The sequence below is a fragment of the Hyla sarda genome, chromosome 2, assembly GCF_029499605.1.
Source record: "Hyla sarda isolate aHylSar1 chromosome 2, aHylSar1.hap1, whole genome shotgun sequence".
Lineage (NCBI taxonomy): Eukaryota > Metazoa > Chordata > Amphibia > Anura > Hylidae > Hyla > Hyla sarda.
Window position 1 is genome coordinate 245,401,130 of NC_079190.1, and position 12,326 is coordinate 245,413,455.

Consider the following 12,326-nt stretch of genomic DNA (forward strand, 5'->3'; position numbering starts at 1 on the left):
ACATCTCACGAGTAGAAGGAAAAATGGATTCAATAAAATTTCAGCAAATTTTGGATGCTAACTTGATGCCATCTGTGAAAAAGCTGAAGTTAAAGAGAGGATGGTTTCTACAAATGGATAATGATCCTAAACACACCTCAGAATCACGGGGGATTACATCAAGAGGTGTAAACTGAAGGTTTTGCTTTGGCCTTCACAATCTCCTGACCTCAACATAATTGAAAATCTATGGATAGACCTTAAAAGAGCAGTGCGTGACAGACAGACCAGAAATCTCAAAGAACTGGAAGACTTTTGTAAGGAAGAATGGGCAAAGATACCTTAAACAAGAATTGAAAGACTCTTGGCTGGCTAGAAAAAGCGTTTACAAGCTGTGATACTTGCCAAAGGGGGCAGTACAAGATATTAACTCTGCAGGGTGCCCAAACTTTTGCAGATGCCATTTTTTGTTTTCTGTTATTTTGAAAGTGTAAATGATGGAAATAAAATCTAACTTTTGCTGACATATTATAAGAATGTCTAATCTGTAATTTGATACCTTTTGGAGATTTTTCCATCTTTCCTTGGCTTCTTTATGCACTTTAATACAAATTTTTACCTGGGGTGTCCAAACTTTTGATCCCCACTGTAGATATGGCCCCCCTGTTACTCCCAATGTTCATTTTTAAATATCCCGCTGAGAGCCCTGATTGGCTCCTTGGTACTGACCATTCAGGGCTCCCCGTGGGGGATTCAAAAATGAAAGTTAAAACACAGGATACATCGCAGGGTTGCGGAGCTTGCCGCCCGCTCCCCTGCTTAATAACTTCGGATCGCATTGGGTCTCAGAAGTGAAACCCGGTACAATCAATCCCTCAGCCCCTGTACTACAAACCCCCAGCATGGAACAGACTCTGTTCCATGGTACAAACACTAATGTAGCCTCCCCAGCTGTCTGCAGACTCCTGCAGCCAGGGAATTACGACTCCCATCATGGAAACAAGTCTGTTCCATTATGGGAGTAGTGGTAGCCCCGCTTGTGGGAGTCTGTAGACAGAGATGTTATGGCCATACATGAGGGATTTTATAAGGGGTCGTAACAAATGACTATTTATTCATCCGTTAGCACCCGTTATTGCATCAGTTATTATACATCCGTTTTCATACAGAAAACGGATGTTTAATAACGGATGAATGCTCATAGTGTGAAAGCAGCCTAAGGGAACGTAGGAAGGTAAATGAAAATTTGTTTTCTCTTTTTTTGCAGCCCAGGCAGGATGGAATAGTCCGTACCGGACATCTCCTTTAACAGCTCATTGTCTATGTTGCAATGATCTGTCAACAAGGAGAGAAAAGGAGCAGGAGGCAAATTTACAATATTAATGTATCTGCAGAAAAATTTACTTTCTTTAAAAAGTATTATCCAGGAATAGAAAAAGAAAAGCTGGTATCTTCCAAAAACAGTGCCATCCCCGTCCTCAGGTTGTGTATGGTATTACAACTAGGTTTCATTCACTTCAATGGAACGGAGATGCAATAGCAAACACAACCTGAGGACAGGTGTGGCACAGTTTTAAAAACTAGCTGTTTTTCTAATCCTTGATAACTCTTTTAAAAGGATATTCCAGGATTTTAAACTATGTGCCTTTATCGCCAAATGACATATGCTGTTAATAAACTTGAATTACGTGCCTGGGATGGATCATGCCCTTTTTTTTTTCATGCCCCCAGAGATTCTGCATTGTTGTGCACTACTGTCCTTTTAAGCCAATTTCCTTAGCGGTACCTGTGTATAAAGGGTTAACACTACATCTATTAAAATGGATAATGTTGGCTTTATGATATCTCTCCTCGCAAACCTGTATCATGCCAGCTTCCTAGGATGGTCAATTGGGTGGTCTTAACTTGAAACTTTCTTGTGCAAGCCCTGGCACTGTTCCCTCTTTCTAAAACACTGGTTATTTTTTTCTTACATACCGTATTTTTCGCCCTATAGGACGCACCGGCATATAAGACGCACCCAATTTTAAAGGTGCAAAATCTAGAAAAAAAAGATTCTGCACCCAACAGTGATCTTCAACCTGCGGACCTCCAGATGTTACAAAACTACAACTCCCAGCATGCCCGGAAGTTTTGCAACATCTGGAGGTCCGCAAGTTGAAGACCACTGGATAGGAGGTAATACTCACATGTCCCTGCCGCTCCGGACCCGTCACCGCTGCCCTGGATGTCGCTCCATCGCTGTCGCCGCGTCCCTGGGGTGTCCCCGACTCTCCGGACGTCTTCTTCCCCGGGATCCATGCTCTCTGTCGCCGCCATCACGTCGCTACGCACGCCGCTCCTATTGGATGACTGGACGGCATGCGCGATGACGTGATGACGTCAAAGGAGAGCAACGGCCATGCAGGGGATCCCGGCACGGAGCAGACACCAAGGAGGCAGGTAAGATCCCTCCCGGTGTCCTGTAAGCTGTTCGGGACGTCGCGATTTCACAGCGGCGTTCCCGAACAGCCCGACTGAGCAGCCGGGTTACTGTCACTTTCACTTCAGACGCGGCGGTCAGCTTTGATTGCCATGTCTGAAGGGTTAATACAGGGCATCTCCGCGATCGGTGATGTCCTGTATTAGCCGCGGGTCCCGGCTGTTGATGGCTGCAGGGACCGACCCAATAGGTGTGTACTCGCCGTATAAGACGCACCAACTTTCCCCCCGTTTTGGGGAAGAAAAAGTGCATCTTATACGGCGCAAAATACGGTACTTCCCTGTCAGTGTAGATACTGATGCCTCCAAATAGCTTATATTTTGTAAATGAAGAGGAGCTAAGTGGTACAAATGTTTTCATGCTTCTCATTCCTGCTGCTTCCATTTGACTTGGCTTTGTAGCACTGCACATTGTAAACAAGCACATTTTACATAGTTTTTAATTTTTTTACAGGCAGGTCAGCCCCCCGCTGCCAGTTTCATCTATCCTGCAAATAAAATAAGATTCCTTCTCAGCTGCTTTAGTTGCTTGGTCAAGGGAGGAACAGTTGAACCTCACATGAACTTGTGTGTGGGTAGTATAACCTTCAAAGCAATGCTAGAGCGTGCACAGTTGTCTGCTATGCAACGCTTACATTTTCAGATAAGCATATTCCCTGCATGCTTTATGTTTGAGAATGAATTTTCTGGGAAATGGACAGTTTGTTTTTCCATCATAGAGTACACTCTCTATATTACATGTGCAAAAAACTCAAACACCAATTATAAGGCTGCCAAAAGGTATTTGCTACTTCACGGTTTATGTCATCTGCAACAGTCTGAGATTCACGACCACAGTAAAACTTTCTGGCCATTTGCTATCATGGATTTGATCAAATTTGCTGATACACATTAATGTGAGCAATATACAATTCAACTTTCAGGCTGTGTTTTCACTTGGCAGTTTTTTTTTATTTTTTATTTGGGCACCGCAGTTTTTGTGCCAAAGTCAGAAGTGAATTCAGCAGGAAGAATTAGTATAAGTCCTTCCTTTATATGTCCTATTCCTTTTGGATACACTTCTGGCCTTGGCTCAAAAACTGCAGTGGCAGTGTACCAAAAACCTGTAAAATGGAAACACTGCCTTATAGTTATCAAAATAAAGTTGAACCGAAGCTATGATAGGGAGAAAACTATTGTGAAAAGCTGATGCAAATCTGTGGCATAAAAGATGAATAGATATTAAAATCTGCATAATGCATTCCAATCCACTACATGGGATTCGGGTTTCCATCACAGCGATGTTACTTGTAGGACCAGCTTTAAGATGCATATCCGTACAGAACTTTTTCTGCAGTCCAGTATGGCTGGGTTCACAGGTTGGTCAGTACTTGGTGGGTATATTTAGACACCACGAGAAGTTGAACAGACACAGGAAAAACTGTAATGGAAAGATTTCCTTTTCTGTTTGGGATTCACTTTTGGATTTGGTCAAAATACTGACCAAAATGTGTACAAATAACTTTATAAATTGGCATTCCGCCATTGTAAATTGTTTCCATCCTAACAATGCATTACTGTGTAGAAATGCCTTATCAATCTGATGTGAGGCTACATCCCTTCCATGTAAAGCCAGCCTTAGATCTCATACTGTACATGCAGACATATTCTATCTGGAGTAGGGATGTCCCGATACCATTTTTTTTTAAGACAGAGTACGAGTACTGTACAGATATTTTTTTTATTTTTTTTTTAAGTACTCGTCGATACCAATTACCGATACTTTTTTCTAAGTCATGTGACAGGAAAAAGGGCTTTAGTTTTAATTAGAGGAAGGGCTTTTTTATATTTAAAAATATATATATTTTATTTAGGGGGGGGGGGGTGATTCAAACTTTTATTAGGAAAGGGGTTCATTCACATTATGTATTTTTTTACACTTTTTTTTGTCCCCATAGGGCACTATTACATGCAATCTGTAGATTGCATACACTGATCGATGCTATGCCATAGCATAGCATTGATCAGGGTTTTTTGGCGACCCATTACTACTGCCTGCCATAAATGGCTGCAGTAAAGAAGCGACGATTAGACGCCACAGGGCACAGAAACCTCACAGCTGATCGGGATTTCACTGCGGTGATCCTGATCAGCATCCCTGAGCTAACGGCAGTTAACTTCAGGACTTTTAGACGTCGCTATCAACTTTGATCGTGGCATCTAAAAAGGTTAAAGGGGTACTCCGCCCCTAGAAATCTTATCCCCTATCCAAAGGATAAGATGACTGATTAAGGGGCCACTGGGGCCCCCCGGGATCTCAGCTGCAGCACCCACCTGTCATTACTGCACAGAGCAAACTTGCTCTGTGCGTTATGACGGGCAATACAGGGGCCGGAGCATCGATAGGGGTTAAATTGTCTAGAGGCGGATCACACCTTTAGTACCGGACATCACCGCTGCTCACCGATTGGTGATGTTCGGCATTAGCCACAGGTCCCAGCTATGACACACGCTCAGCTGCTGGGTGCGCTGCATAGTTAGGCACCTCCGTGATGCCTGCCAAGTGGAGCAGTTTTTCCGTATATGCAAATAAACAGCAAGTGTGGTCAAGCATTTCTCTCCCGCCATCACCGTTTACCTCCTCCTGCCTTTGATTAAAGGGGTACTCCGCCCCTAGACATCTTATGCCCTATCCAAAAGATACCACCGCCGCTGGGGACCCCCGCAATATAGCATGCAGCACCCACCTGTATCTGCTTCCGGCAATGCTGGAGGTTCTGGCTCCCGACCACGGGAACGGAAGATCGTGATGTCACAACTCCGCCCCTTGTGACGTCACGCCCCGCCCCTCAATGCAAGCCATCACGCTCCCTCCCATAGACTTGCATTGAAGGGGCAGGGCATGACGTCACACGGTGCGGAGTCGGGAGCCAGAACCTCCAGCATTGCCAGAAGCAGATACAGGTGGGTGCTGCATGCTATATTGCGGGGGTCCCCAGCGGTGGAACCCCTGCGATCAGACATCTTGTCCCCTATCCTTTGGATAGGGGATAAGATGTCTAGTGGTGGAGTACCCCTTTAACAGCCCGTGTCATGTGGTGTAGCGGATGGAAATACTGGAACTTGAGGTGATTGGCCCCGCCCTGTGGGCACTTGCTGATCATTTGCAAAAGCTCACAAGATTGAAAACTACTGTATGCCTGTGAAGGTGCTTTTAACCCCTCGCTGATTCTGGGATTTCTTTGGGGTATGACTGTACCTGATCCAGCAGATTGACATGCACTCAGTAAGGATAGCAATATTCATAAATGATGCTGTGTGGAGCTGTGATACACTCTGTGGGCTTGATGTTAGCAGAGGCGCTGAAATAGCATTTACTGCAGGTTATCACAGTTTTAGAAAACTGACACTGAAAAGGTCACTAACAAGTTTAAGGTTTTCATTTGTTTCTGTTACAAGGAAAGGGTCTGTCAGCATCCATCACATGCATGACTTGGTGTTAACTACACTGCTAATTTGTGATATGTGTCAGGTTTATTATGCCGCTCCCTCTTTCTCCTCCATGGGATTAATAAAATCCTGCACAGATTATAAGAGCTTCTTGACAGCACCATGTCTCACCTGTAAATGTGGTTACCATGTCAAGTGGTGAACGCATACAGATTCACGTAGCCTGCCTGGATGGAAAGAACTGAAATAGCTCAGGAAAAGAACAAAGCCCCATTCCTAAAACAGAAAGCATAATACAATCAGGAAGGATGTGTAAGGCCAATGCCACCTTCTTCAGTTGCCAGAAATTCTGTTAGATTATTAAATGTTATCAACATTCCCAGCTTACAAGAAAATCAACATATTGCCCCCACCATTGTAACATTAATTGCTTTTTCTGTACCGTGTTAAGTTACCATGGCAATCCATAGGCTTCACAAATATGCAGCAAATCAAGTACACTATGAACACAGACTTGGTGAAATTATATGTAATGTGTCAAATATGTGCCAGGATTAAGAATGGGAATTAGTTGATTTTAATAATATTTTGAAAACAACATTTTATGATTCTTGATAATGCTTATAGTCTTCACTGGGTGTCACTGGCTATTATGTGGGTCCTTAAAGTGAATCTGCTTCCAGAATCCCTTAAAATCATCAGTTAATATCAGAGAAGTATCCAGCTAGTACCCATAATTACACTGCTCAAAAAACTAAAGAGAACACTAAGATAACACATCCTAGATCGGAATGAAGTAATGGTATGAAATACTTTAGTCTTTGCATAGTTGAGTGTGGTGACAACAAAATCACACAAAAATTATCAATGAAATCAAATTTATCAACCCATGGAGGTCTGGATATGGAGTCACATTCAAAATCAAAGTGGAAAACCACACTACAGGCTGATCCAACTTTGATGTAATGTCCTTAAAACACATCAAAATGAAAATGAGGATCAGTAGTGTGTGTGGCCTCCATGTGCCCGTATGACCTCACTACAACGTCTGGGCATTCTCTTGATGAGGTGGTGGATGGTCTCCTGAGGGATGTCCTCCCAGACCTGGACTAAAGCACTCCTGGACAGTTGGTGGATGGAGCTAGACATGATGTCCCAGAAGTGCTTAGTCGGGCTCAGGTCTGGGGAACGGGCGAGCCAGTCTAGAGCATCAATGCCTTCCTCTTGCAGGAACTGCTGACACACTCCAGGAACATGAAGTCAAGTATTGTCTTGCATTAGGAGGGACCAAGAGCCAACCAAACCAGCATATGGTCTCACAAGGGGTCTGAGGATGACATATCGGTACCTAATGGCAGTCAGGCTACCTCTGGCAAGCACATGGAGGGCTGTGCAACCCCCCCAAAGAAATGCCACCCCACACCATTACTAACCCACCACCAAACCGGTCATGCTGATGTTGCAGGCAGCAGAACGTTCTCCATGGCATCTCCAGACTCTGTCACGTGCTCAGTGTGAACCTGCTTTCATCTGTGAAGAGCACAGAGCGCCAGTGGCGAATTTGCCAATCTTGGTGTTCTCTGGCAAATGCCAAACGTCCTGCGCGGTGTTGGGCTGTAAGCACAACCCCCACCTGTGGACGTTGGGCCTTCATACCACCCTCATGGAGTCTGTTTCTTACCGTTTGAGTGGACACGTGCACATTTGTGGCCTGTTGGAGGTCATTTTGCAGGGCTCTGGCATTGCTCCTCCTTGCACAAAGGCAGAGGAAGTGGTCCTGCTGCTGGGTTGTTGCCCTCCTGCTTCCTTCAGGTCTCCTGATGTACTGTCCTGTCTCCTGGTAGTGCCTCCATGCTCTGGACACTACGCTGACAGACACAGCAAACCTTCTTGCCACAGCTTGCATTGATGTGCCATCCTGGATGAGCTGCACTACCTGAGCCACTTGTGTGGGTTTTAGACTCAGTCTCATGCTACCACTAGAGTAAAAGCACCGCCAGCATTCAAAAGTGACTAAAACATCAGCCAGGAAGCATAGGAACTGAGAAGTGGTCTGTGGTCACCACCTGCAGAACCACTCCTTTATTGGGGGTGTCTTGCTAATTGCCTATAATTTGCACCTGTTGTCTGTTTGATTTGTACAACAGCATGTGAAATTGATTGTCAATCAGTGTTGCTTCCTGAGTGGACAGTGTGATTTCACAGAAGTGTGATTGACTTGACTGTATTACATGTCCTAAGAAACTTTATATTTATGTAATGTTGCTGTAATATCCATTGTAGAGCTGTTGCGGAAATATTAATTTGAAAAACCATAGCAAATAAAGTTTCTTTTTTATACTTTATTCTTTTATAATTGTTTATTGCTCTAAAAAAAATATCTAGATTTTAACTCTTTTCTCTTTTTGTTTGCTTACAAAGCCATTAAGATGATTCCTGTGTCACCTGCATAGCTGGATGAACAGAAGATTCTACAATGCTACATAAACACTAGTAACAACCCAAAATCAGTGGGAAAGCTTTGGGAAAATGGAAGAACTCTATAAAGAAACGCCAGACCTGCAAATGGAGTTGAATAGCAGTCCCTCCACTATTCCAAACAAGATGGAGAATGGGGTCACACAACTGATTACGGCAGAAGCCTGGAATATCAATCCCTCGGGTCTGATGAAAAAAGCACTCTCCCCTCTCGTGACTGTGCCAGCTACCCCTGTCCTCAGCCCCTCATCTGACTCCCAAAGTGGAGTAGCACTCAAGGTAGCTGCAACTGTCCTTCAGCCTATTTGCTTAGGAGAGAGCCCTGTTGTTCTGCCAATTCACTGGCAGGTTGCAGGTAGCACACCACCTCAAATGAACTCAAACAGCAGTAGCACACCCTATGTTATAACAACACAAGGTCCTGTACCACTGCCTGTGCTTGTGGAGCAGCATGTTTTTCAGCACTTAAACTCACCATTGGTATTGCCTCAAGCGCCTCCATGTGCTGGTCCTACTATCCAAAACCACCTGTTCCCAGGAACTACTACTGCTACTGTTGGTCAGCCACAAATATTAGATCAAAAGGCTTCCATTCCTGTACAGGAAACTGTACTTCCACCAGTTTTCCAAACACCAGGATTTTCGTCTGTTCTACAAGATTTGTTTCCACCACCAAGTTTAGGTACACCCTCTCCTTGTCATTCATCTCCAGATTATGCATCTGCTAATATAAACTCATTGCCCCCTCAAGCCTTTAGCTCCCCTTTATCTCCGTTAGTTCCACCTGCCACGCTCCTAGTACCATATCCTGTCATTGTTCCCCTACCAGTACCACTGCCTATACCAATCCCAATCCCAATACCAGTGCCAGAGACTGAAAAGGACTGTAAGGGAAATGTGGACCTTTCTAAATCAACAGTAGAAATCCTTAAGACTTGCAAAGGTACCCAAACCACTCTAGAAAAAGAAGAAGTTAAACCTTTTGAATTTACAGCAAAAACAGAATTTCCTCAGTTCCATCGACACTCTGTCATTAAAATAAATAACGAAAATGAAGCACTTGATCTTTCAATGAAAACCGAGCCAATGGTTAATAACAATGATACAAGTACTGAGGTCCTCCAGGAAGATGGCGTTTTAGATCTATCCGTTCCTGTGTACAAGAGATGTGCGAGCACCAGTACACAAGTTGGCACATCTGTGTCTAGTATGTCTCAGTGTGACCCTGTAAGTCCTTCCACAGGTAAGAGCTTCCCTGCTACAACATTTAACCCACCCCTAGTCCATACTGAGGTGACACAAAAGCCGGACAATCGAGTCATCTGCTCCAACACTGCTGAAGTTTTACGCCAACAAAAATGGGTTTCGGAGTCAAGCAACAGAGCTAGTTATGAGCCGAAAATGTCCAACATTGAGCTGGTGAGTAGTTCCCAAACAGCAAAAGTCATTGTTTCTGTGAAAGATGCAGTTCCTGCAATATTTTGTGGCAAAATAAAAGGACTTTCTGGTGTGTCGACAAAAAACTTTTCCTTTAAGAGGGATTTGCCACAGGACTCTGTGATGCAGAATTACGATGTGAAGAGTCAGGCAGAGATGAGGGAGAATGCTGATGCTTTACGAAAGCCAGTGAAAAACAGAGGTATGAAGCTAAAAAAGGTGAATTCCCAAGAGATTCATATCCTTCCGATCAAAAAGCAGAGACTGGCAGCTTTTTTCCCTAGAAAATAGTATGCACCCAAAAGTGCAGTCCTGAAAGCTGCTGCAAGAAACAGCTTACTTATACAAAGATAAGAGGTTCTTATTCCATCCTTTTAACACTAGGAGTTCAAAAGGAATCATTTTTTTTTATTCGTTTTGTAAAAAGGTAAGAGTGGCATACAGTCATGGCCGTAAATGTTGGAACCGCTGAAATTTTTCAAGAAAATGAAGTATTGCTCACAGAAAAGGATTGCAGTAACACGTTATGCTATACACATTTTTATTCCCTTTGTGTGTGGAACTAAACCAAAAAAGGGAGGAAAAAAGCAAATTGGACATAATGTCACACCAAACTCCAAAATGGGATGGACAAAATTATTGGCACCCTTAACTTAATATTTGGTTGCACACCCTTTGGAAAAAATAACTGAAATCAGTCACTTCCTATAACCATCAATAAGCATATTACAGTTCACAGCCGGCAGAATGTTGGACCACTCTTCCTTTGCAAGGGCGTCCTCATTGGAAGGGCGTCTTTTCCCAACAGCAATTTTAAGATCTCTCCACAGGCGTTTAAATGGGATTTACATCTGGACTCATTGCTGGCCACTTTAGAACTCTCCAGCGCTTTGTTGCCATCCAATTCTGGGTGCTTTTTGACATGTTTGGGGTCATTGTCCTGCTGGAAGACCCAATATCTTGGACGCAAACCCAGCTTTTTGACACTGGGCTGTACAGTGCGACCCAAAGTTCGTTGGTAATTCTCAGATTTCATGATGCCTTGCATTCATTCAAGGCACCCAGTACCAGAGGCAGCAAAACAACCCCAAGACATCATTTAACCTCCATCATATTTCACTGTAGGTACTGTGTTCTTTTCTTTGTAGGCCTCGTTCCGTTTTCGGTAAACAGTAGAATGATGTGCTTCACCAAAAAGCTCTATCTTGGTCTCATCTGTCCACAAGACATTTTCCTAGAAGGACTTTGGCTTACTCAAGTTCATTTTGGCAAAATGTAGTCTTGCTTTTTTATGTCTCTATGTCAGCAGTGGGGTCCTCCTGGGTCTCCTGCCATAGAGTTTCATTTAATTTAAATGTCGATGGATAGTTCGCGCTGACACTGATGCTCCCTGAGCCTGCAAGACAGCTTGAATATATTTGGAACTTGTTTGGGGCTGCTTATCCACCATCCGGACTATCCTGTGTTGACACCTTTCATCAATTTTTCTCTTCCGTCCACGCCCAGGGAGATTAGCTACAGTGCCATGGGTTGGAAACCTCTTGATAATGTTGCGCACTGTGGACAAAGGCAAATCTAAATCTTTGGAGATGGACTTGTAACCTCGAGATTGTTGATCTTTTTCCACAAATTTGGTTCTTAAGTCCTCAGACAGTTCTCTTCTCCTCCTTCTGTTGTCCATGCTTAGTGTGGCACACAAAGACACACAATGCAAAGACTAAGTGAACTGCTCTCCCTTTTATCTGCTTTCAGGTGTGATTTTTATATTGTTCACACCTGTTACTTGCCCCAGGTGAGTTTAAAGGAGCATCACATGCTTGAAACAATCTTATTTTTCCACAATTTTGAAAGGGTGACAATAATTTTGTCCAGCCTATTTTTTGGAGTTTGGTGTGACATTATGTCCAATTAGCTATTTTTTGTCCCTTTTTTGGTTTAGTTCCAGTACACACAAAGGGAATAAACATGTCTATAGCAAAACATTACTGCAATCCTGTTCTGTGAGAAATACTTAATTTTCTTGAAAAATTTCAGAGGTCCCAACATTTACGGCCATGACTGTATGTACCCACAAATCAAGTGAATACCTTTACCTTGAAAAATAAACTTTGTAATTTATTACTTTAGGGATGGGGGAAGGGGGGTTGTGGAAGACTAAAAGGTAAATAAACATATAATATCTACAGTTTTTGTAACTTGTAATGGGCCACAAAACAACTTATTTTTGAGCAGATTGCACATTTTATGCAGCTTTTACTAGACTGGTGGGTTGGCCAGAGCTGTTTTTACTGCCAAGATTTGCTTATATGCTGTATTTAATATGAATAGCTACATTGCATATTTAAAATAAATGTTTGTATGTGTTCAAGACTTGCTGTATTGTGCTATTGTCTCATGCTGCCAGACATACAAAAATGTTCACAAGAAAAACTTGCTCTCCAGTGCAGGTGGAGCAAAACATGGTATTAATGATTTCTATACATATTTAGGTTAAGTATATCATATCCACACCCAGTGGGACA

At 43.2% G+C, this 12,326-nt stretch overlaps 1 protein-coding gene across 1 annotated transcript in view; it reads left to right on the forward strand.

Moving 5' to 3' along the window:
• The window catches only part of RAI2 (retinoic acid induced 2), a 78,759-nt gene extending 66,433 nt beyond the window's left edge, over positions 1-12,326 (forward strand). Inside the window, exon 2 of the mRNA XM_056556829.1 lies at positions 8,311-12,326. Within this exon, the coding sequence (XP_056412804.1) occupies positions 8,419-10,095 (1,677 nt within the window). The 5' untranslated portion in view covers positions 8,311-8,418 and the 3' untranslated portion in view covers positions 10,096-12,326. The remainder of the gene's footprint in view (positions 1-8,310) is intronic.